Below are 23,684 nucleotides of genomic sequence, written 5' to 3' on the forward strand. Positions count from 1 at the left end.
GGCAGCGGAGCCGGGGGCGCTCGGGCCCTGCCCCGAGCCCCCCCCGCAGCGCCCGGGGATGGTGGCGGCCGGAGCGGGGCGGCGGCTGCCGGAGCCCTGAGGGCCGCGGCACAGGCGCCATGAGCGTGAGGCCTCCGCAGGCCCCGGACAGGTACGGGGGGGGGGGGGGGGGTTGGGGTGAAATCGGAGGGGTTTGGGTAAAATTAGGGGGTTTGGGGTGAAATCTGAGGGTTTTGGGGTGAAATCTGAGGGTTTTGGGGTGAAATCTGAGGGGTTTGAGGTGAAATCTGAGGGTTTTGGGGTAAAATTCGGGGGGTTTGGGGTGAAATCTGAGGGGTTTGGGGTTGAAATCTGAGGTGTTTGGGGTGAAATCCGGGGGTTTTGGTGTTAAATCTGAGGGTTTTGGGGTAAAATCCGAGGGTTTTGGGGTTAAATCTGAGGGTTTTGGGGTGAAATCCGGAGGTTTTGGGGTAAAATCTGGAGGTTTTGGGGACAAGGCCCCTCCAGGGGGGCTTTATGGGGGGGTTCGGTCCGTTCCCAGCGGGTTCTTGGGTGGGGGGGGGGCTCGGCCCTGGCAGGGCTGGGATTAAGGGATCAAAGGCCAATGGGTATGCACGGCATTCCCATGGGAATCCCAGGTGCGGGTTTGGGATCTGCCCACCGCATCCCGTTGGCAGCCGTGGTCCCGGTGTCCGCACCGGAGCAGGGATGCAGAGGGGGGGGATGAGCCCTGGATCAACCCCGTTCGGTTTGGGATGAGGACAGGGATGGGGATGTGGAGCTGCCATGGCCCTGGCATCGCCCAGGGGCTCCGGTGCCATCCATAGGGATGGGTGCCATCCATAGGGATGCGGCGTTGTCCGTTCCGCATGGATCATGGTGAGGAACACAGGGACAGGCCAAGGGGAATGGCTTTGACCTGCAGAGGGGAGATGGGATCTTGGGAAGTTCTTCCCTATGAGGGTGCTGGGACACTGGAATGGGTTGAATGGAGAAGCTGTGGCTGCCCCATCCCATGCTCGTGGGGCTTGGAGCATCCTGCTCCATTGGAAGGGGTCCCTGCCATGGCTTTAGATCCATTCCAACCCGCTCCATGATCCCATGATCCTGTGATCCCTCCCAAGGACAAGGGCTCCTGCTCCCTTCCTGCTCTGGTGCTTTGGTGCTGAGTGGAGGATGCTCAGCGGGGGCTCCTGCGGATGCTGCGGCTCCAGAAGGGGGTTTGGTGCCTGGGAATGAGGGAGCTGATGGGGTCGCTGCCATCCCAGGATTCATCCTGGGCAGCATTACCAGGCTTAAGTCTTCTCCCTGCTCTTTAAATAGCCTCGATCTCTGCTCTTTGAGGTCAGGAGCCTGCAGTGCCCCATGCCCAGGGCTCCTCAGCCGCATAAAATCACTTAAAAAGGGTCAAAGTGTGGATTTCCCCCCAAAACCCCATCCCAACAGCCCCATCCTGCCCGCAGCATCCAAGGGAGCAGTGGTACCCACAGCCCCGTGGTGTCCGGGCAGCACCGCGGCTCCAGGCAGACCAGTGCACCCCAGTGCACCCCAGTGCGCCCCAGTACAGGTGCAGCACATCACTATGGGTGCCATCAGGCTGCGGGATGTGGCTTGTCCATGGGTTCAGTCACTGCTAAAGGGAAGGAGCATTTTGGGAGCAGCAATTCCCACTTGGAAGCGATGGGAGCTGGGATGTGGCTGCTTTTGTTCAGGAGGAAGGCTGGGAAGAGAACATCCCCTGGGGGCAGGTTATTCCCTATCCCTGCCCCACAGCTCCCACCCCAAACGGGTGCTGGCCAAACCAGCTCTGCCAGTCTGTGGCACCGTTAATGATTACACTGCCTGGGATTGCTTGGGAAGGACCTGGAGAGCTTGGGAAGCGTTCCCAGGAAACCACATCTCCCTTGGTGGTGGATTGGGATCCCGGCTCTGCTTTCCCTATGGGGCTCCCTCCATGTGCTTGGCCTGCAGGCAGGGAGGGGAAGGATGCTGCAGGGGGTTTGGTGGGGGGAAAGGGGTTTTGGAGACTGGTGATGGTCCTGATGGATAACATACATCAATGGAGTGTGTGTGGAGTGCTTGGCAAGTGTTGGCTAATAGGGAAGCATGGAATCGTGGAATGCTTTGGGTGGGAAGGGAGCATAAAGCTCATCTAAAGCCATGGGGAAGGACCCCTTTCACTGGAGCGGGATGCTCCAATCCCTGTGTCCAAGCTGGCCTTGGATGGGGCATCCGGAGCCTCAGGACACAGATCCCTGCTAACCCCTTCCTCAGCTCTTGCTGATCTCAGCGCTCCCATCTCCATCCCTTTGGGTCTAATCCTGCTCCGGAGCTCCATGGGTTTGTTTGGGATGGCTCTGGGAGGGAGCAGGGTTCCATGAGCCAGGCAGGCGTCACCACCGCGACACCCAACGGAGCTTGGGCTTTTCCTGCCTTCGGGAATCGGCGTTGCAAAACTCCAGTGCACAGAGCATCAGAATGTTGGGAATGGCGCCTGGAACGGGAGCGCTGCCTCCTGTGCTCGTCGCGCTCCTCTGGCTTCCCCCGTTTAATTACATGGGAGCTCCTGCAGGATCCAATGTCTGCTGCCGGAGGGAGCCTGGGATCCAAACCCACTTGGCCCTGGTGCCTACACGGAGCTATTGCAGCTCCTCTGGGATCAGAACAAGGAGAGGCAGAAGCTGCGGAATCCCAGATGGATCCGGGATGACTCCAGCCTCATGGATTCACAGGCTTGGCACTCGCTCGGAGCCACCGGGATCAGCGTGGAGGCACTGGGCTCCTGATCCAGCAACCCTGTGCATCGGATGGGATCTGTTGGGAGTGGGAACCCTGTTGTGTGCTCCGGAGTGGGAAAAGAGGAAAAGCGGATCTTGGGGACCGAGGATCAGTGCAGGCTGCGTGTGCAGCGCCAGGAATGCCAGGCAGGGATGTTCCCCCATCCTCATCCCAGCAGCACCCAGCAAGGTTTAACTCTGCTTTGCCACTCAACCTTCGACGCAGCCGCATCATTCCAAGCATCATTCCAAGCTTCCCGATCCATGCGCGATGGGGCATTGAGCCGGCATTCCCAGAGGACACACAGCCCATTCCCGTCGGGATGTGCACGTCCCGGTTTTCCGCTGCGAGGCTGGAGCTGCTCCAGGCTGGACTCTTTCCCTCGCCTGAGGGGGAAGGGGAGGAAGCTGAATCATTTTTCTTTCTTTATTTATTTGCGAAGCTGAAATTCCTTCCTTCCTTCCTGTCCCCAGAATCCCAGAGTGTGGAATCATCCACAAGGCTGCGGCCTGGGGAGAGAGCAGCTGCCTTTGGAGCAGGAGACACTGGCTAATCCCGATGCGGGATCACCGGGCTGCTTTGGAAGCAGTGACTCTGGTGCAGGAGGCATCCCACCGCCACACTGATTCCCTTTCCATGTTGTGGGCTTTATCTTTCCATGGATATTCCCACTTTTCCCTTGTTGATGGGCTGATGCTGTCCCCACCTGCATCCCTGCATGCTCCTAAAGGCAGCCACTTCCCAGGCGCGCTGGAGTGGCTCCGGTTTCTCTTCCCTGGAGTTGGGATCACAGCCATTTGGAGACCTGGAAGGAGAATAGAGCCAAGCTTCTGATGCTGGAGCAGAGCTCTGGCTGGGGGGTACCCGCTCCGAGGATGGGATGCTCTTCTCCTCCTTCATCTTTGCCCTGTGGGATGCTCCCGATGCAGCAGCACCAGGCTTGTGCTTGTGGTGGGTTCATTCCCCCCTTGGTGTTCCCTTCTGGCCTGGCTGGGGCATGAAGAGTGAAGAGCTGTGATTTCACTGCAAGGAGCCAAAATTGGGAGAAATAAGCTCAAAGCAGGTCATGGGGGGGATCCTGCCCCTCTGCTGAGCTCTGTGGGACCCCCCCTGCATCCTTCATCCAGTGCTAGGGCAGCAGCACCAGAGGAACATGGAGCTGATGGAGAGAGACCATGGAGCTGCTGCGAGGGCTGGAGCAGATCCCATAGGAGCCAGGCTGAGAGAGCTGGGCTGGGGCAGCTGGGACAAGAGAAGGCTCCTGAAGGGGAGACCTGAGAGCAGCTCCAGTGCCTAAAGGGGCTGCAGGAAACCTGGAGAGGGGCTTGGGATGAGGATGCAGGGATGGGACAACAGGAATGGCTTGAACCTGCCCGAGGGGAGGCTGAGCTGAGCTCTTAGGCCAGGTTGGACACAGGGATTGGAGCATCCTGCTCCAGTGGAAGGGTCCCTGCCCATGGCTTTGGATGAGCTTTAAGCTCCCTTCCAACCCAGACCAGTCTGTGCATCTCTATAGCAGAAACCTCTGTGGGTTCCAGTTCATTCCCAGTGCTGGGAATGGGAGAGTCCCGGCTGGCTGCAGGATTCTGGAGTTCAAACGTTTAGGACAACCCAAGGGATGATCCTTAGGGCTGGAAACAGGCACCAGGGGCAGTCTGCATTGGGCTGCCTGCCTTTGCTTCACAGGGGCACGTTTGGGCTCTCTGTAAGTCAATTAGGAAGCAGCTTAAGCAAAGCCGAATTAAAGGACTCTTTTAGATGGCAATAAGCTAGCGTTGGCCTGGCTCCTTCCCATGGGATGCAAACAGGGAGCGGGGTTGGCATCTCCACAGGGTGGCACTGGTGGCTCCTGGCTGGGCTGGGGCTGAGCCTGGGGTGGTCCTGGCACTGCTGGAGCTCCTAAGGAAGGGGCTGCATGAGCATCCCATGGTGCGGCAGCTCCTTAAGCCCTGGCATCCGATGCGGAACAGGAGCCGATCCTCCCTTGGCCTGGATCAGGCTGACCTGCTGGGTAATCCTATGGGGCTAATCCTGCACCTACCTTTGACTGACACAGGTGCCCTGGGCCCATCTTGGATAGCCTGGGAACACAGGGAATTGATCCCACTGCTGACCTTGGGATGCTTCAGCCCTTTCCTTATGCCCGGTTCCTATGTGCTGGGGTCCCACTTCAGGTCTGTGAGAGGTTGTGCAGGATGGGTCTGGATTCAGGTTATCCAGGCAGCTTCCAATGAGCTGCTTCCCAATATTCCTCTCCTGGAGCAGGGAAAGAGCTGCCTATAGGAGCGGGGCTCTTGGCTTTATCCTGCTGCAGGCTCTCACTCAGGGGCACCCCTACAAACTGCTATGGGCTCCATGGTCCTGCAGGGAAAGCAGCCTGGGGATGTTGCTGTAGGCAGGGGATGCTTCCCAAGCCCCCCCCCAGGCAGCCCTGCCCATGGGGCAATGCCCTGGGCCCCACCATTGCCTCTTGATGTCTTTGTCTCCTCTTTCCCCCCCTTCCCCTTGGCCTCCGGGTCCCCCTTGTGCCACCCCTGTCCCTGTGCTCCCGGCAGCCGAGGGGGCAGCGAGCAGCAGCCGCATGGGCCCAGGTAAGCAGAGTGGGGCTGGGGGGGCTCCTGCTCTCATCCTGCTCCCGGCTTCCTGGGCTGCTTCCCGATGGGAACCCTTCGTTTCCTGCCCTGCCCCTGGCTTCTGGAGCTGCCCAGCAGAGCGAGAGGAGAGCGGAGCTGGAATGGGATCCTTGGGATGATGTGGGAGCAGTGCGGGGCAAGGGAGCCCCTCTCTGTGACAGCAGTGAGGGGACCGGTGGTGCACTTGGGTGCACAGAAATGAGCCCAGACCCGGAGCCTCACTGCAGGACTTGAGGCTTGGCGGGATGTCTGCTGTCTGCCTGTGACTGCCTGTTGTCTGCCTGCTGTCTGCCTCTGTCAGCTGTTGTCTACCTGTGTCTGCCTGCTGTCTGCCTGTGTCTGACTGTTGTCTACCTGTGTCTGCCTGCTGTCTGCCTGTGTCTGCCTGTGTCTGCCTGCTGTCTGCCTGTGTCTGCCTGTGTCTGCCTGCTGTCTGCCTGTGTCTGACTGTTGTCTGCCTGTGTCTGCCTGCTGTCTGCCTGCTGTCTGCCTGCTGTCTGCCTGTGTCTGCCTGTGTCTGCCTGGTGTCTGACTGTTCTCTGCCTGTGTCTGTCTGCTGTCTGCCTGTGTCTGCCTGCTGTCTGACTGTTCTCTGCCTGTGTCTGTCTGCTGTCTGCCTGTGTCTGCCTGCTGTCTGACTGTTCTCTGCCTGTGTCTGTCTGCTGTCTGCCTGTGTCTGCCTGTGTCTGCCTGCTGTCTGCCTGCTGTCTGCCTGCTGTCTGCCTGTGTCTGCCTGCTGTCTGCCTGTGTCTGCCTGCTGTCTGCCTGCTGTCTGCCTGCTGTCTGCCTGTGTCTGCCTGCTGTCTGCCTGTGTCTGCCTGCTGTCTGCCTGGTGTCTGTCTGCTGTCTGCCTGTGTCTGCCTGCTGTCTGCCTGCTGTCTGCCTGCTGTCTGCCTGTGTCTGCCTGCTGTCTGCCTGTGTCTGCCTGCTGTCTGCCTGCTGTCTGCCTGTGTCTGCCTGGTGTCTGTCTGCTGTCTGTCTGCTGTCTGCCTGTGTCTGCCTGTGTCTGCCTGTGTCTGCCTGCTGTCTGCCTGCTGTCTGCCTGTGTCTGCCTGACCCATCCCTCCCTCTGCTTCCCTGAGCATCATCCTGGCCATGCTGCTTGGCACATCCCTACCCTCACCTCTCCCCTCCATTGCTCTTCCCCACTGGCAAACACAAGATTCCAGAGTCCTGGAGTCTCCTGTGGGGCTCCCTGCGGTGGGGCAGGCAGAGGACCGGCAATGGCAGGGACACACAGCACTGCCCATGCCGGCTGCCATCACCATGCTCTGCACTTCCACAGGAGCTGGGGCTGGATCCATCCGGACACCCCATCCCTGATCCCTGCTCTCCCTGCCCAGGTTAAGCAGCCTGTCCTCCCTGGCTGACTCCTCATCCGAGCGCAGGTCTCCGGGGCATCGCCGCCAGCCCTCCGACTCCTCTGAATCCACAGGTACGTGGATGCATCCCTTGGGGACCCAAAATCACCCAGGAAGGGCTGCAAGTGCATGGGGAGGGCAGAGGGGTCGGGAATGCTGCATCCCAGGGATGATGCTCTTGGCACCAGCATCCTGTTTCCAGGAGCAGGGCTCGGAGCAGTGGGGTCGGGAGGGTGAGGATGACTCAGCCGTGCCTCGGAGGCTGAAGGCTCATTGCTCCTGCTCCTGCACAGGTCTGGTCCAGCGCTGTGTCATCATCCAGAAGGACCAGCATGGCTTTGGCTTCACCGTCAGCGGGGACCGTGTCGTCCTGGTGCAGTCGGTGCGGCCAGGTGAGAGCCTGGATATGGGGACACACGGGGGGGGAATGGGGGGTCCTTCCCCATTATTCCCAGGTCAGGGTCTCGCTGCAGCCTGGAACCAGGGAATGGGTTGGGTGGGAAGGGAGCTTAAGGCTCATCCAGTTCCATGGGCCCCAACACCTTCTACTGGTTGCTCCAAGCCTCTTCCAATGGCAGGGTGGAATCATTCCCCTTATCCTGCCCCTGCATCCCTTGTCCCAAGCCCTTCTCCAGGTTTCCTGCAGCCCCTTTAGGCTCTGGAGCTGCTCTCAGGTCAGCATCCCCTCCATGACCTGCAGCTCACTTGGGATGGATCAGCCAGGATGGGCAGGACACAGCAGATGGAGGGCGAGCTCCCTACATCCATGACATTCCCTGCTCTGTGCTCATCCCGGGAGCTGCGGATGGAGCCTGGGATGGGAATTCCCTTTGCAGCTCCTAATGGCTTTGCGGGGTGGCAGGGCTGGGAGCAGCAATTGAAATAGACAATGAGCTGCTTATTTTACAGCGGATGTTCCCACCCCCTCCAGTCCGAAAGCCAGGAAAACTGGGAATCTAGGCAAGGGAAAACGCTGAGCGCTTCCAGGGCAGGTTAACACTGGGGTGTCTCCATCCTGCAACTGGAGCTGCACTGGGAGCCCCTCACATCACCCCCTCACCCCAGGGCTGGGGGGAGACAGGGACCGTGTCCCTGGTGCAGGACATCCCAGGGTCCTGTCCCCCCTTTCCCCACTCATTTGCCAATGAGGAGATGGTTGAAGCTGGAGGAATCCGAGCAATCCAAGGCTCTTTCCGCAGCCGGAGCTCCCTGCTGCATCTCAGGCCCTTGGCTTGGAGCTGAGCCTCATGGAAACATTTTCCTCTTGGTTTTGGCTGCAGGAAAAGTGGATTTTTCATGTATTCCAACCTCGGGAGCTTTGTTAAAGAGCAGGGGGAGAGGAGGCAGCTCTGCTCTGCCTTTGGATCCAGGCTATCCATGGGGATGTGCTGGAGCCAGCCTGGATGCTGGGGTAACAGGTTGGGGCCCTCTCTGCTGCCCTGAATCTGATGGGAAAGGCTGGGGGAGCAGAAGAGCTTGTCTGGGTGAACTGGGAGCATAAAGCACCCAAGGCTCCATCACCTGCCTTGCCCCATGGGCTGTGTGCACCCATGGGTGCCTGGTGGCCCCCAGGATGAGTGTGCTGAGAGGGGCTGGGATCAGCTGGAGCTCTGTTTGCTGACTCCTGTCCCTGCTCCCTGTGTCCCAGGGGGAGCAGCCATGAGAGCCGGGGTGCAGGAGGGGGACCGCATCGTCAAGGTGAGCATCCCCCATTGCCCCCCTGCCCATGGGGCCCTGTCCCCAACCTGCCTGAGCCCCGCTCTCCTCTGCCAGGTCAACGGCACCATGGTGACCAACAGCTCTCACCTCGAGGTGGTGAAGTTGATCAAGTGTGAGTAGGGGCAGGGAGATGCCCCATTACAGGGATGGGATCCCCCCCTCTGCCGTGGTGCCCATGGGGTGCCTCAGGTGCAGGGATGGGGTCGGTCTCACCCTCCCTCCCCTGTTGGTCCAGCCGGTGCCTACGTCGCTCTGACCCTCCTGGGCTCCCCCCCTCCATCCGTGGGGCTCCCCACATCCCAGCAGGACATGAGCATGGCTGGGGCTCCCCGTGTCACCCCCGTGTGTCCCCCTCCGCCGCCGCCACCACCGCCACCTCTGCCGCAGCGCATCACCGACCCCAAGCCCCTGCAGGTACCAAACCCCTCCGTGCTCCCAGGGCCCTGCTCCATGTGTGGGGCAGGAGGAGGGTGAAGCCTCACCCCATCCCTGCACCCTGCAGGACCCCGAGGTGCAGAAGCACGCCACGCAGATCCTGCGCAACATGCTGCGGCAGGAGGAGGCAGAGCTGCAGGTACAGCACCCATGGGGGGCTGGCCTGGATCCCTGGGATGGGATCTATGGGGCTCTGGGAATGTCACAGTGTTGGCTCTTCACACAGCGCTTCTATGAGGCTTACAGCAGGAACCCGGCCACGGCCATGGAGGAGCAGATCGAGGGAGCCCGGCGGAGGGTGAGCCAGCTCCAGCTGAAGATCCTGCAGGAAACCGGTGGCTCCATGGTATGGGACATCACTGGGGGCTCCCGGCTCCCTCTGAGCCTGCCTGGAGCATGGGATGCTGCTGCGGGATGGGAATACCGCACTGGTCCAGCACCACTCCTCCCATTGCAGGATTCGGGCCGGCTCTGCAGTGACTCCAGCTTGGCTGCTTTCAAGGTGCTGGAAGGTGAGTTGTGCTGGTGCCTCCCAGCATCCCCATGTCCCCGGCTCCTGAGCTCGTGGCTCAGGCTCTCCTCTGCTTCCAGGACGCCTCTCCCTGGACTCACAGGATGGGGACAGTGGGTTGGAGTCTGGGACGGAGCGATTCCCATCCGTGAGCGAGGTGAGAGCTGGATCCGGAGCTGTGGGAATGCTCCATCCTTAGCAATGCTTGAGGATGGGGCTTGGAGCTCCAGTGGAAGGTGTCCCTGTCTGTGGCAGGGGGATGGAACTGGATGAGCTTTAAGATCCCTTCCAACCCAAACCATTCCAGGATTCTATTCCATGATCCCCCTGGTGGCTCTGTGCATGTTAGGGTCTCAGATTCCTGCTTTGCCATCACAGTGATCAGTTAGCACCTGACCAAACTGCCTTGTGAAGCACTCTCTTTATTCCTTGCCCTTGGAATGCTTCCCCTGCTGTGCTTGCCCCCCATGTGAAGGCTGCCCCAACTCTTCCTCATCCTCAAGCCTCTCTGGTGGCCCCAGGGGAGGTTTGGAGGTCCCGGGGCCCATCCCCTCAGTGCTGCCCCACATCCCCTGACTCTGCTCACCCCAAGCAGGTCCCCATGAACCGGAACTCGGTGCTGTCCGACCACGGCCTCGACAGCCCCAGGACATCCCCTGTTATCACAGCCCGGCTCTTCCAGCACCACCGGCGCCAGGGCTCCGACAGCACCGGCATCCCCCTGCCCGAGCAGGTGTGTTGGGAACAACCCACACTGGGGGCTGGAGCCAACCAGACCCGGACCAAGGCTCCCCCCAACCAGTGCCTGGTTCCTGACTCCAGGCCCTGTCCCTTGTAGGGCATGGACCGCACGGGAAGGCCGCTCATCATCGGGCCGGAGGAGGATTGTGACCCTGGGTACTTCAATAACGAGGTAATGGTGCTCAGTGCTTGCTCTGGGGGCTTTGTCCCCCCCCTTAGGGCTGTCACCATCACACATGGGGCCTCTGTGGGGGCACTGAGACCCTCATCCAGGCTGCTCCGAGGGAGGGGGGTGCTGGGATTGACCCCGGTGCTGAGCTGTGGGCTCCTTTCCCTCCTGACTGGCTCTGTCTGCTCTGCTCCCAGTGCGACTCCCTCTTCCAGGACCTGGGCAAGCTCAAATCCCGGCCAGCACATCTGGGGGTCTTCCTGCGCTACATCTTCTCCCAGGCAGATCCCAGCCCCCTGGTAAGGGACCCACCAGCACCACTGAGCACCACCAGATGGAGCCGTGTGTTTGGCATCATTCCCTCCTTCATGGAATCATGGAATGGTTTGGGTTGGGAGGGAGCTGGAAGCTTTTCCAACCCCGGCCACGGGCAGGGACCTGTTCCACGGGAGCAGGATGCTCCAATCCCTGTGTCCAACCTGGCCTTGAGCACTGCCAGGGATGGGGCAGCCACAGCTTCTCCATTCAACCCATCCCAGTGTCCCTTGATGCAGAACTTCCCAATATCCAGCCTAAATCCCCCCTGTTCCAGTCTGAACCCATCACCCCTTGTCCCATGGCTGCAGTCCCTGATGAAGGCCCCTCTCCAGCATCCTTGCAGCCCCTTCAGACACTGGGAGCTGCTCTGAGCTCTCCACGCAGCTCCTCTGCTCCAGGCTGAGCAGCCCCAATGTTCCCAGCCTGGCTCCTATGGGAGCTGCTCCAGCCCCTGCTCATCCTCGTGGCCTCCTCTGCCCTTGCTCCAACAGCTCCATGTCCTTCTGCTGAGGCCACCAGAGCTGCCCCCAGTGCTGCAGGGGGGTCCCCCAGAGCAGAGCAGAGGGGCAGGATCCCCTCCCTGCCCTGCTGCTCACCTCCTGCTGATGCAGCCCAGCACAGGGGTGCTGCCCTCCCGGACCCCACAGCGTTTCCTGGTTCATGGCTCTGCCCTGAGCCTTCCTCCTCCCCACTTCCCAACCCTCCTCCTCCTCCACTGCCCCCCTCAGCTCTGCCCTGCTTGCAGCTCTTCTACCTGTGCACCGACGTTTGCCAGCAGAGCACAGCCAAGGACTGCCGGGGCTTGGGGAAGGACATCTGGAACATCTTCCTGGACAGGAACGCGGTAAGGCCGGCACAGGGCTCCTCATCCCTGCAGGGATCCGATGGGAAACCAGTGTTATCCATCCTGCCCCTTGGCCAGGGATGCTGTGAGGGCTGTTTGGCCACTGGCACCGCTCTGGTGCTGCTGGTTCCTCTGTGTCAGTGCAGGCGGTTGCACAACTGGGGCACCCCTGGAGAGAGGGGTCCTGGGGGGGGCAAGGCTCCAGGCACTCCCCTTTGTGGTGGAGGGAGCAGGATCCCATTGTGCTGCTCCACAGGGCAATGCTCTGGGTGCTGGGATGCTCTGGGTGCTGGGATGCTCTGGGTGCTGGGATGAGCTCTGGGTGCTGGGATGCTCTGGGTGCTGGGATGAGCTCTGGGTGCTGGGATGCACTGGGTGCTGGGATCAGCGCTGGGTGCTGGGATGCTCTGGGTGCTGGGATGCTCTGGGTGCTGGGATGCTCTGGGTGCTGGGATGAGCTCTGGGTGCTGGGATCAGCGCTGGGTGCTGGAATGCTCTGGGTGCTGGGATGCTCTGGGTGCTGGGATGCGCTGGGTGCTGGGATCAGCGCTGGGTGCTGGGATGAGCTCTGGGTGCTGGGATGCGCTGGGTGCTGGGATACTCTGGGTGCTTGGATGCTCTGGGTGCTGGGATGAGCTCTGGGTGCTGGGATGCTCTGGGTGCTGGGATGCTCTGGGTGCTTGGATGCTCTGGGTGCTGGGATGAGCTCTGGGTGCTGGGATGCGCTGGGTGCTGGGTTGTGCTGCTGAGCTCCTCTGGTGCCTTCCCCCCACAGCCCCTCCGGGTCAAAGTGGCCGAGCAGCTCCTGGCTGAGATCGGTGAGTGAGCTCCCCCCGGCCCCTTCCCCTCCCAGGGGCTCTTCCTTGGGATGCCAGCTCCGGATCCCAAAGGATTCCTGCACCGCTTGGCCCTGCCATGTTTGGGAATGGGGCTCTTGTTGCAGGCAGGTGGCTCAGCCTGGGGGTGCAAACTGGAAACCAGTTAGCGAGGGGCTGGGCTCTGCAGGGAGAGGCTCCGTGGTCTCCCTGCTGCCCCGCTCTGCCCAAGGGCCTGAGGCTGCCAGAGTCCTGGAATGGTTGGGGTTGAAGGGACATTAAAGCTCATCTGGCTCCGACCCCTGCCATGGGGATGGACACATTCCATAGGAGCAGCTGCTCCAAGCCCCATTCGGAGGGTCCCTTGGCCTTTCCTTGCCTGCTGTGACCCTGCTGCTCCTCTCCCATCCCAGAGACCCGGCTGCGGAATGGGGATGACGTCCGAGCTGCCCTCTTTGAAGCCCAGGAGATGGTGATGCCCGAGATCCAGGAGCAGATCCAGGACTACCGGTGGGTGCAGGAGCTCAATGGGCTCCTGCCCATGCAGGCGCCCCAGGCCTGGGCTCATGGCCTCGGCCCTGACCCCCACAGGACCAAGCGCACCATGGGCCTGGGCAGTCTCTATGGGGAGAACGACCTCCTGGACCTGGATGGGGACCCCCAGAAGGAGCGGCAAGTGGCCGAGAAGCAGCTGGCCCAGTTGGGTGACATCCTGTGAGTGCTGCCCTGCGTGTTGGGAAGCATCTTTCTCCTTGGATGCGGGACGAGGGCGTTGGGAAGGGGCTTGGGCTCCAGCTTGGCCCTGCTTCATGCTCCTGCCCCATCAAGTGGGGATGGGGTGAGATGCCCGTGGCGATGCCATGTGGGAGGTGGGCAGGAGAGTTTGGAGCAGGAGGAGTGAGGGGTGGAGGGCGCCCAGGAGAGGAGCAGGTTCCTAACAAGCTCTTTCATCCCTCCCCATGTCTTTGCAGGTCCAAGTATGAAGAGGACAGGAGGTGAGGGCCCCAGGGCACAGTGGGAGCACATCCAGCTCTTAGCTGCGAGGCAAAAGGAGGCACAGGAGCATCCCCTTCCCATGCCAGGCGTATCCCTGTGGGCTCCTGGCTGGCCCTGGGGAGGGTGGACACTGAGCTCAGGGTCCCAGGGTGCTGGGTGCAGCCCCAGTTCACCCTCTTGAGCTCTTCCTGCCTTTCCTCCCTTCTCCCTTGCCCCGCATCCCTTGGGCATCGTCTCCTGCTGGGAATGGGCCCTCTCTGCCCCCATAGTCCCCCAGGACATCCCAGCCTCCCCCAGTGCCTCCCAGTGCTGGATCTGCAGCCTCTGCTCTCCTCTCTCGCAGTTCCCCCATGGCCTTCGCCCTCAGCACCTACATGAACCACGCAGGCATCCGCAGCCGGGAGCCCCGGGCAGCTGGGGCCAGTGAGAAGGCTCCGTCCCTCCCGGACAGGGACAAGTGGCTTCCATTCTTCCCCAAGGCCAAGAAGGTGGGAGGCTGCTGCTGGGTCATGGAACCAGGGAATGGGTTGGGGTGAAGGGAGCTTAAAGCTCATCTAAAGCCATGGGCAGGGACCCCTTCCGCTGGAGCAGGATGCTCCAACCTGGCCTTGAGCCCTGCCAGGGATGGGGCAGCCACAGCTTCTCCATTCAACCCATCCCAGTGTCTCTTTATGCAGAACTTCTCAATATCCAACCTAAATCCCCCCTGTTCCAGTCTGAACCCATCACCCCTTGTCCCATGGCTGCAGTCCGTGATGAAGGCCCCTCTCCAGCATCCTTGCAGCCCCTTCAGACACTGGGAGCTGCTCTGAGCTCTCCACGCAGCTCCTCTGCTCCAGGCTGAGCAGCCCCAATGTTCCCAGCCTGGCTTCTATGGGAGCTGCTCCAGCCCCTGCTCATCCTCGTGGCCTCCTCTGCCCTTGCTCCAACAGCTCCATGTCCTTCTGCTGAGGCCACCAGAGCTGCCACCAGTGCTGCAGGGGAGGGAGCAGCCCAGGGAGGGGTACTCCAGAGATCCCCATCTCCCCCCATGTCTCAGAGAGCTGCTTGATGCTAGAGCCAGATCCCAGCCCCATCCTTTCCCAAGTGGTTCCAGCATGGTGCAGGTTGGGGACCCCCTTGGTGCCCCTCTGGGTGTTTATCAGTGTTCCTCTGGGGTGTCCCAGCAGAGCAGCAGCACGAAGAAGGACAAGGATGCCATGGAAGACAAGAAGCGCAACCCCATCCTCAAGTACATTGGGAAGCCCAAAATCAGCTCCCAGAGCAGTGAGTACTGGGGCCTCGTGGGGTGCTGCACCCACAGCTCCTCTGCTGTGCTGTACCCAGGGCACCTTGGAACCCCTCTCAACCCTCTGTGCTCCCACATGGCTCTGAGGGGAGTGGGAAGGGAGCAGAACTGAGCTCTCCCCACAGATCTATAGGTTAGGGGCTGCTAACAGCATCTTAAAAGGGCCGCAGCTCCTGGGGGCTGAGGTAGAATCAGAGAACATGGACTCATGGAATGAATCCCGTTGGAAAAGAGCTTTAAGCTCATCCACTCCTACTGTTCCCCAGCACTGCCACAGCCATGGCTCTAAAGGGCTCCCCTACGGTCCCATGAGGTGCTGGAGAGCAATGTGTGCCTGTGTGTGTGCATACACACGTGTGTGCCCCCGTTCCTCCTCCTCCCCTTCTGCTTTCAGTTCTCATGCATTGCCTCACCCATCCCCTTTGCCTCCTTGGTTGCCAAGATGCAGGATTGAGTTGACATCTCATTTTTGTTTTTCCCTTCCAGCATTTCATGTCCCCTTGTCCCCTGTTGAAGGTAAAAGGCCTTTTCTTTTGTTTGCCCTTCACTTCATGTGCTTAGTTTTATTTTATCCCCCCCAAGCTGCCCCAGTGTTGTGGGTCTGGGATGAGCATCAGCATCATGGGATGCTCAGCACATCACCCCATGGAGGCTGCAATGCCCTCAGTGACGCTCCCCGGGGCTTGGCCAGGGGGTGGGCAGCAGCACCAGCATCTCCTCCTCAGCCCCATCTCACTGCTCTCCCCTCCTTGCCCTGGTGCCAGCAGTCAGACCCGGCAATGTGAGGAACATCATCCAGCACTTTGAGAACAACCAGCACTGTGAGAGCCAGGAGCCCGGCTCCCAGCGCCTCTCCACCGGCAGCTTCCCTGAGGATCTGCTGGAGCCGGACAGGTGGGACATGGGAGCAGCTCTGGGGGTCCCACAGTGGCTTTGCAGGGATGCCCCTGCTTGTTCCTGCCCTTGGAATCATGGAATTGGGTTGGAAGGGACCTTAAAGCTCATCCAGCTCCAGACAGGACCTGTTCCACTGGAGCAGGATGCTCCAAGCGCCTGTGTCCAACCCGGCCTTGAGCAGGGATGGGGCAGCCCCAACTCCCTGGGCTCTGTCTCCCCCCTGCAGCTCCCGTGCTGAGGTCAAGCTGGGTCGCTCCGAGAGCTTGAAAGGTCGGGAAGAGATGAAGAAATCCCGGAAGGTGGAAAACGTTCCTCGGTCCCGCAGTGACGTGGACATGGATGCGGCAGCCGAGGCCACCAGGCTCCACCAGTCAGCATCGTCCTCTGCTTCCAGCTTGTCCACAAGGTGGGAGGCAGCATCCAAGCCTCAGCAAGGGCACACTGGGGGTGCTGGGATGGGAAAGCTGAACCCCTTGGGGTGGCTTGTGCTAAGGGATGCGCTGCTGGGTGCTGCCCCATGGGCAGGAGAGGGGCTGGGATGCTGGGACACGAAGGTGACTTCTCCCCATCCCTCCCCAGGTCGCTGGAGAATCCCACCCCTCCATACACGCCGAAGATGGGACGCAGGTGAGTGGCCCAGCCTTGCTCTCTGTGCCTGTACCGCACCGGGGCCAGCTTTCCCTCAGAGCAGGAGTCACTGTAGGGCCAAGCTGGGGCTGTGCCCCCACTTTGGGGCTCCCAAAAGAGGATCCCATCCGTCCCTTCCTAACTGAGCACAATGGGAGGCAGTGGGGGGTCCCCTCTTAGTTCTCCATCGCCCTGGGATGGGGGGCAGCGCTGTTCCCTTGTGTCTCCCACAGGAGCTAACAGGACCTATGTAGATGTCTGCTGGGGGCCGTAGTCTGTTAGCTCCCGAGGCACAGGCTCTGTACTTCTTGTGCTGAAGGCCACCAAAGTAGGGCCCAGGTAGATATTGGCTGTGCTGGGGTTGGGCTGCCTGGATGCAGGTGGCTGCAGAGGGCTCCCACCGCTGCCATTCCCCCATCCAGGAGCATGGAATCGCCCAGCCTGGGCTTTGGTGTGGATCCCTTCCTGCCTCACCTGGTGGAGGATGAGCAGGGGCAGCTCTCGGACCTGGAGCCTGACAGCCAGAACTGGCAGCACTCGGTCAGCAGGGAGCTGCTGGCAAACCTGCCCCAGAGGGAGATCGACCGGCAGGAGGTCATCAATGGTGAGGAGGCACCGGGCACAATGGGACATGAGGGGCACCCCAAGGACACAAGGGGCACCCCGGGACATGAGGGGAACCCAGGGACATGAGGAGCACCCCAAGGACATGAGGGGCACCCCAGGGACATGAGGAGCACCCAGGGACATGAGGGGCACCCCAGGGACGTGAGGAGCACCCCAGGGACACGAGGGGCACCCAGGGACATGAGGGGCACCCAGGGACATGAGGGGCACCCAGGGAGATGAGAGGCACCCCAAGGACACGAGGGGCACCCCAGGGACACGAGGGGCACCCAGGGACATGAGGGGCACCCAGGGACACGAGGGGCACCCAAGGACACGAGGGGCACCCAGGGACATGAGAGGCACCCAGGGACATGAGGGGCACCCAGGGACACGAGGGGCACACAGGGACATGAGGAGCACCCCAAGGACACGAGGGGCACCCAGGGACACGAGGGGCACCCCAGGGACATGAGGGGCACCCCAACTACACGAGGGGCACCCCAGGGACACGAGGGGCACCCAGGGACATGAGGGGCACCCAGGGACACGAGGGGCACCCAGGGACACGAGGGGCACCCAAGGACACGAGGGGCACCCAGGGACACGAGGGGCACCCCAGGGACACGAGGGGCACCCCAGGGACACGAGGGGCACCCCAGGGACACGAGGGGCACCCAGGGACATGAGGGGCACCCAGGGACACGAGGGGCACCCAAGGACACGAGGGGCACCCAGGGACACGAGGGGCACCCCAGGGACATGAGGAGCACCCCAGGGACATGAGGGGCACCCCAAGGACACAAGGGACCCTTCTCCACCCCTGTGCCTTTCGCACAGAGCTCTTTGCCACCGAAGGCTCTCACCTCCGCATCCTCCGGGTCCTCGACCTCCTCTTCTACCAGCGGCTGAAGAAGGAGAACCTGCTGTCCCGGGAGGAGCTGGCGCTGCTCTTCCCCAACCTCCCTGACCTCATAGACATCCACAGTAAGCCTCTTCCCATGGCACTGGGCTCTGCCTTGGAAGCATCCCCTCTGCGGTGGGAACAGTGGGTGGTCCCCATGGCATTCCCGAGCATCCCTGCTCCAGGCTTTCTGTTCCCTCTGCCAATGCCTGGGATGCCTGCTCAGCACCAGCCCCTGCTGTACCCTTCCAGGACCTGCTTTTGGTGTCACCCTCATTGACACGCAGCAGTTGAAGCCCATCGGGCTCTCAGCTCCTCCTGCCCATGGCCAAGAGCTGGCAGGGACCCTGTGGGGCAGGCAGCTCCAGGGGGGGCCCTGGCCCCTCGTTCATGGGCTCTTGTCTGTCCCTGCCATCCCTGTGCAGATTCTCTCTCTGAATCCATGAAGAAGCTCCGGGAAGAAGGACCAATCATCAAGGAAATTGGGGATCTCATGCTGTCTCGGGTGAGGGGCGCAGGGTGGGGGTGACCCCATGCTGTCCCCTGGCTGTGCTTGGAGCTATGGGACATGGGGGGCTCAGGGCCAGGCCTGGGGCAGCCTGAGCCCTGTTTTGCCCTGCTCCCCCCAGTTTGATGGCCTGGCCAAAGAGGAGATCCAGCAGGTGGCTGCTGACTTCTGCTCCTACCAATCCATCGCCCTTGAGCTCATCAAAACCAAGCAGCGCAAGGAGAGCCGCTTCCAGATGTTCATGCAGGTTGGTCCCCATCCTGATGCTCCCTTGGCATCCCCGATCCCACCCCAAGGCTTCCACCCTCTTCTCCCCACCGCAGGAAGCCGAAAGCAACCCCCAGTGCCGGCGCCTGCAGCTCAAGGACTTGATCATCTCGGAGATGCAGCGTCTCACCAAGTACCCACTGCTGCTGGAGAGCATCCTCAAGCACACCGAAGGTAGGGGCTGGGGGCTCAGCCCCATGCTCCCATCCCCAGCCCATCTTGGGGCTGCAGGGAGAGGACCATGCTCTCTTGATGCTCTGCCTCTGTTGCCATCCAGAGCAAAGGGTGCTGGGCAGGGACCTGGTGCTTTCCCAGTGGGAAGAGCCAAGCCAGGGTTGTGCTGGGGGGTGGGAAACCTCTCCCTGTTCCCCATAGGGAGCTGGGGCGGTGGGATGGGGACAGCGGTGGTACTGGTGGTGCTGAGCCGCTGTCCCCTGTGTGCCATGGCAGTGGGCACCTCGGAGCACCAGAAGCTGTGCCGAGCCCGGGACCAGTGCCGGGACATCCTGCGCCACGTCAATGAGGCTGTGAAGAGAGCTGAGAACCGGCACCGCCTGGAGGGCTACCAGAAACGCCTGGATGCCACCTCCCTGGAGAGGACCAGCAACCCCCTGGCTGCTGAGTTCAAGGTACCCCCGGCCCCTATGGCATCCATGGGGGTTTTGGTGGGGGGGATGCACATCCCAGCCCGTGCTGTGGCTTCCCACAGAGCCTGGACCTCACCTCCCGGCGCATGATCCATGAGGGGCCGCTCAGCTGGCGCATCAGCAAGGACAAGACTGTGGGTATGGAGGGGGTTCTGTGGGGCTGTGAGTACAGGTTGGGGTGAGAGGGATGTGGAAGGGATCCTGCCCCTCTGCTCTGCTCTGGGGGACCCCCCTGCAGCACTGGGGGCAGCTCTGGTGGCCTCAGCAGAAGGACATGGAGCTGTTGGAGCAAGGGCAGAGGAGGCCACGAGGATGAGCAGGGGCTGGAGCAGCTCCCATAGGAGCCAGGCTGGGAACATTGGGGCTGCTCAGCCTGGAGCAGAGGAGCTGCGTGGGGAGCTCAGAGCAGCTCCCAGTGTCTGAAGGGGCTGCAAGGATGCTGGAGAGGGGCCTTCATCAGGGACTGCAGCCATGGGACAAGGGCTGATGGGTTCAGACTGAAACAGAGGGGATTTAGGTTGGATATTGGGAAGTTCTGCATCAAGGGACACTGGGATGGGTTGAATGGAGAAGCTGTGGCTGCCCCATCCCTGGCAGTGTTTGATCTTTAAGGTCCTTTCTAACCCAAACCTTTCCATGGTTCTATGGACCTTCCCCATCACATGGTACCAGCAGCTCCTGCATCCTCAGATCCCCCAGGACATGGGCACTTCACCTCCAGCCCAGCAGCATTCCAGGGACTCCCTTAGCCCCCCTTTGCCAGATCCATGGAGCCATCCTCCCTCTTGGCTGCAAGGCAGGAGCTTCCCTGGTTGACTCCCATCTCCTCTCCCACCCCAGACCTGCACGTGCTGCTCCTCGAGGACCTCTTGGTGCTGCTGCAGAAGCAGGATGAGAAGCTGGTGCTCAAGTGCCACAGCAAGACAGCGCTGGGCTCCTCGGACAACAAGCAGACCTTCAGCCCCGTCCTCAAGCTCAACTCCGTGCTCATCCGCTCCGTGGCCACGGGTCAGACCAAGGGGAAGGCAATGGGGCTGGAAGTGAGGCCCCATTGACCGTGTGGGTCCGGGTGAAGCCCATGCCCCGTTCTGACCTTCCTCATCGCACAGATAAACGAGCCCTCTTCATCATCTGCACCTCGGAGCTGGGACCCCAGATCTATGAGCTGGTGGCACTGACGTCCTCCGAGAAGAACACGTAAGGAGCGCAGGGATGGGGCTCTGGGGGGGGATGATGGGGGGCAGGACCCCCCCGGGAGCTGACGGGGGGCTCTGGCCATGCAGGTGGATGGAGCTGCTGGAGGATGCGGTGCAGAGTGCCACCAGGAACGCCACGTTCCCCCCCCGGCGCTGCACACCGGAGCCCAGCCGTGTGCCAGCCTCAGGGTGAGCAGGGGGGTGTGATGGGCACCGGGCTCACATAGAGGGGGGGGGGGGGCTCAAGTGTCAGCCCCCAGCTCCTTCCTCCCTCCTGATGCCTCCATCCTCCTCCTCGCAGGCTCGTGTTGCAGGACCCCGATGTGTCCCCCATCCTGTGCCGAGGCTCCGGAGCAGGGGATGGCTGCTCAGGTGAGGGCTGCCCCAGGCCTGTGGGGGCCGGGGGGGGGCAGGACGTGGGTCTCACCTCTGCCCTGCTCCTGCAGCAGCCGCCGGTGCCCCCCCGCTGCTGGGCACGGAGAAGGCCCCCGAGGAGGCGGAGGAAGAGGAGGGGGAGCTGCCTGCAGCCCCCTTGCCCACGGGGGCTGCTGTGGACGAGCCTGACCCCCCCCCGGCCGGGCAGGCTGCGCTCCCCATGTGTCTGCTGCTGCCGGGGGCTGTCAGTGCAGAGGGGCTGGCAGAGGCGGCGCTGGAGGATGGTGAGTGCAGCAGGGAGAGCTTCCCTTCCTCCTTCCCTTCTTCCTTGTTTCCTACTCCTTCTCCTCTTCCTTCCCCTCCTCTCCTCTTCCTCCTTGTCCTTCCCTTCCTCCTTCTCTTCCTTCTCTTCCTTTTTCTTTCCTCCTCTTCATCCCCCTCCTCTTCCTCCTTTTCTTCCTCCTTCCCCTCCTCTCCTCCTTCTCTTCCTCCCTCTCCTCTTTCTCCTTCTCCTCTTCCTTCTCCTCTGCTTCTCCTCCTCTTCCTGCTTCTCGTCCTCTCCTTCTCCTTCACTTCTTTCTTCTCTTCCTCCTTCTCCTTCTCTTCCTCCTTCTACTTCCCTTCTCCTTCTCTTTCTCCTCCTATCCTTCTCTCTTCCTCCTTCTCCTCCTTTCTTCCTCCTTCTCCTTCTTTCTTCCTTCTCTCCTTCTCCTCCTCTTCCTGCTTCTCTCCTTTTCTCCCTTCCCCTCCTCCTCCTGCTCCTTCTCTTCCTCCTTCTCTTCCTCTTCCTCCTCCTCCTTCTCCTCTTCTTCCTGCTTTTCCTCCTCTCCTTCTCTTCTCCCTTCCCCTCCTCCTCTCCTCCCCTTTCCTCCTCCCTCTCCCCTCCCCTCCATCCCCATTGCCGCTGACCGTCTCCCGTCTCTCCCCTGGCAGTGGAGAGCCTGCGGGTGCTGCTGCTGCGGCGGCTGCTGCCTGGCCGGGCGGTGGAGCCCGAGGACGAGCTCACCCCGACGCCGTCGGGCAGCGGGGCCGGGGGCCGGGGCTGGGGCTCGGCGCTGCCGGAGCCCCCCGAGGACCCGGAGCCCCCCGAGGACCCGGAGCCCCCGGACGGGACCGGGCCCCCCGACGAGCTCAGAGTCGTCCGGAAAGGTGCGGGGGGGGCTGGGATGGGCAGGCACGGGGGGACCTCCCCCCCCTCCTCCTCACCCCCCTCCTCCTCTTCCTCCTCCTCCTCCTCCTCCCTCCCCTCTCTCTGGGTGCTGGTGGATACTGGTGGTGGGGTGCTGACAAATACTGGTGATGGGGTGCTAACGAATACTGGTGATTGGATGCTGGTGGATACTGGTGGTGGGGTGCTAATGGTGGGGTGCTGATGGGTGCTGGTGATGGGATGCTGACAAATACTGGTGATTGGGTGCTGATGGTGGGGTTCTGGTGTTGGATGCTGGGTGATGCTGCCCGGGTTCTGGTGCTGGGATGCTGATGGGTGCAGGTGATGGGATGGGTGCTGGTGATGGGTGCTGGTGATGGGGTTCCGATGCTGGGATGCTGATGGGTGCTGGTGCTGGGTGCGGGCCCTGCTCACCCCCTTTCCCCAACCCCCCCCTCTCTTTTCGGGGTGCACAGCCCGGGCAGAGGGGGGCAAGGAGGCCACGCCCTCTCCAGGTAGCAGCCAATCAGAAACTGAGCTGCAGGAAGGAGGCGGAGCTAATGTAGATGGTAAAGAGCCCCCCCTCCCCTCGCCGGGGTGTCCCCATGTCCGGGTGTCCCTGTTGTTGTCCCTGTGTCCCCATTGTTATCCATGTGTCCCACTGTCCCCAGGAGGCCTCATCCTCTAACAGCACATGAGTCCCTGATGGGGGGGCCGGTGGCACTGTCCTCTGGGGGGGACACACGCACCCCACACTGTCCATAGGGACTGGCCCCATGGCCAGGGCCACCCGGTGCCACCACAGCCAGAACCCGGGGCTGGGTCTGTGTCCTTATCCCACCACAAAGGGACACATCCTGCGTGGGGGGGGGACACACACAGCATCCCCCTCCCCATGGGTCCCTAACGCTGCTCATCCCCTTCCCAGGCAACTACTTCTATGTGAGCATGCCCATGGGGCTGCCCCCCGTGCCCCCCCCGAGCCCCCCCCAGGAGCCACCCCCCCGGCCGAGCCCCCCCGAGGCTCCCCCCACGGATGTGGACCTCATCTTCCGCACCATCGAGCAGCTCACACTGAAGCTCACCAGGCTGAAGGTGAGCCCCACACTGGGCATGGGGACATGGGGGGGGCACATTATGGGGGGTCATTGTGGCCCCCCCCATCCTTGACCCCATTTCTCTGCTCCAGGCTGTGGAAAGAGCCCATCGGGAGCTGCTGCGGTCGCTGGGGCACAGCTCCTCGGCCGATGCCACCCCCCTGGGGGGCTCAGCCCCACAGATGGAGCCATGGGGCCAGCAGCCCCCCAGTCCCGACAGCGACAGCCCCTTGTCCCGTGCCCTGCGGAGCCTGCAGGGGCCTGCAACCAGCGCCCCAGGTGAGAGCCCCTCTCCATCCCATAACATCCCCATCGCTCCCATGCAGATCCCCTCTCCATCCCATCCCATCCCCATCACATCCCTGCCCCCCCATCTCATCCCCCCCTCTCCATCCCCCCCCATTCCTCTCCCCTCTCTTCCAGGCTCCAGAGCCCCCCTGGCCGAGGCCCCCCCTCCTGACCTTTAGCATCAGTGGGGCCCCCCCCCGAGCCCCCCTGCTGTGGGGGCTGCAGGAGGGAGCCCCACGGCCCCCCCACGGGAGCTGGATCCGGTCTGTATAAATGCACTTTGTTCTGCCCCCCCCCGTCCCCCCCTATAAATATGTATGTACGTGCCCCCCTGTAAATACCCCCCCGCGGCCCCCCGGTGTGTCCCCCCCCCCGGGGGGGCCCGGTCCTATCTCCCCCTCCCGTGGGGCGCGGCGAGGCCGGCGCGGGGGGGCCCATATATATATTATATATAATAGAGCCGAGAGCGAGAGTTGCGGTTGGACATCCTGGATCCCAGTTCTTTTCCTCCTGG

General features: G+C 62.0%; 1 protein-coding gene across 2 annotated transcripts; it reads left to right on the forward strand.

Moving 5' to 3' along the window:
• LOC115947467 (rho guanine nucleotide exchange factor 11) lies at positions 1 to 23,654 on the forward strand. Of its 2 annotated transcripts, none has more exons than XM_034071088.1 (41): positions 1 to 151; positions 6,755 to 6,846; positions 7,066 to 7,164; positions 8,421 to 8,470; positions 8,546 to 8,603; positions 8,727 to 8,905; positions 8,994 to 9,065; positions 9,153 to 9,272; positions 9,384 to 9,438; positions 9,518 to 9,594; positions 10,033 to 10,170; positions 10,276 to 10,350; positions 10,545 to 10,646; positions 11,411 to 11,509; positions 12,285 to 12,327; positions 12,738 to 12,834; positions 12,916 to 13,038; positions 13,296 to 13,319; positions 13,664 to 13,808; positions 14,487 to 14,586; positions 15,095 to 15,124; positions 15,373 to 15,502; positions 15,732 to 15,911; positions 16,085 to 16,132; positions 16,555 to 16,736; positions 17,579 to 17,725; positions 18,068 to 18,147; positions 18,272 to 18,397; positions 18,474 to 18,591; positions 18,868 to 19,046; positions 19,127 to 19,202; positions 19,905 to 20,072; positions 20,174 to 20,261; positions 20,348 to 20,449; positions 20,562 to 20,632; positions 20,707 to 20,919; positions 21,569 to 21,784; positions 22,262 to 22,354; positions 22,714 to 22,880; positions 22,975 to 23,161; positions 23,306 to 23,654. In XM_034071088.1, exons 1-41 carry the CDS (start codon positions 120 to 122, stop codon positions 23,347 to 23,349), a joined length of 4,425 nt encoding a protein of 1,474 aa, XP_033926979.1. In that variant the 5' UTR covers positions 1 to 119; the 3' UTR covers positions 23,350 to 23,654. The 2 variants fall into 2 exon arrangements, with proteins under 2 accessions (XP_033926979.1, XP_033926980.1); XM_034071089.1 differs by having other exon boundaries at positions 2 to 151; positions 14,490 to 14,586; positions 15,376 to 15,502.
• Positions 23,655 to 23,684: the final 30 nt, after the last annotated feature.

The sequence above is a fragment of the Melopsittacus undulatus genome, chromosome 20, assembly GCF_012275295.1.
Source record: "Melopsittacus undulatus isolate bMelUnd1 chromosome 20, bMelUnd1.mat.Z, whole genome shotgun sequence".
Lineage (NCBI taxonomy): Eukaryota > Metazoa > Chordata > Aves > Psittaciformes > Psittaculidae > Melopsittacus > Melopsittacus undulatus.

Bases quoted from the DNA above. Each gene is read 5' to 3' on its own strand.
- LOC115947467 (XM_034071088.1), top strand. From the start codon at position 120: ATGAGCGTGAGGCCTCCGCAGGCCCCGGACAG. The intron at 7,165-8,420 runs GTGAGAGCCTGG...CCTGTGTCCCAG, and splicing joins GGTGCAGTCGGTGCGGCCAG to GGGGAGCAGCCATGAGAGCC. The intron at 20,450-20,561 runs GTGAGCAGGGGG...TCCTCCTCGCAG, and splicing joins AGCCGTGTGCCAGCCTCAGG to GCTCGTGTTGCAGGACCCCG.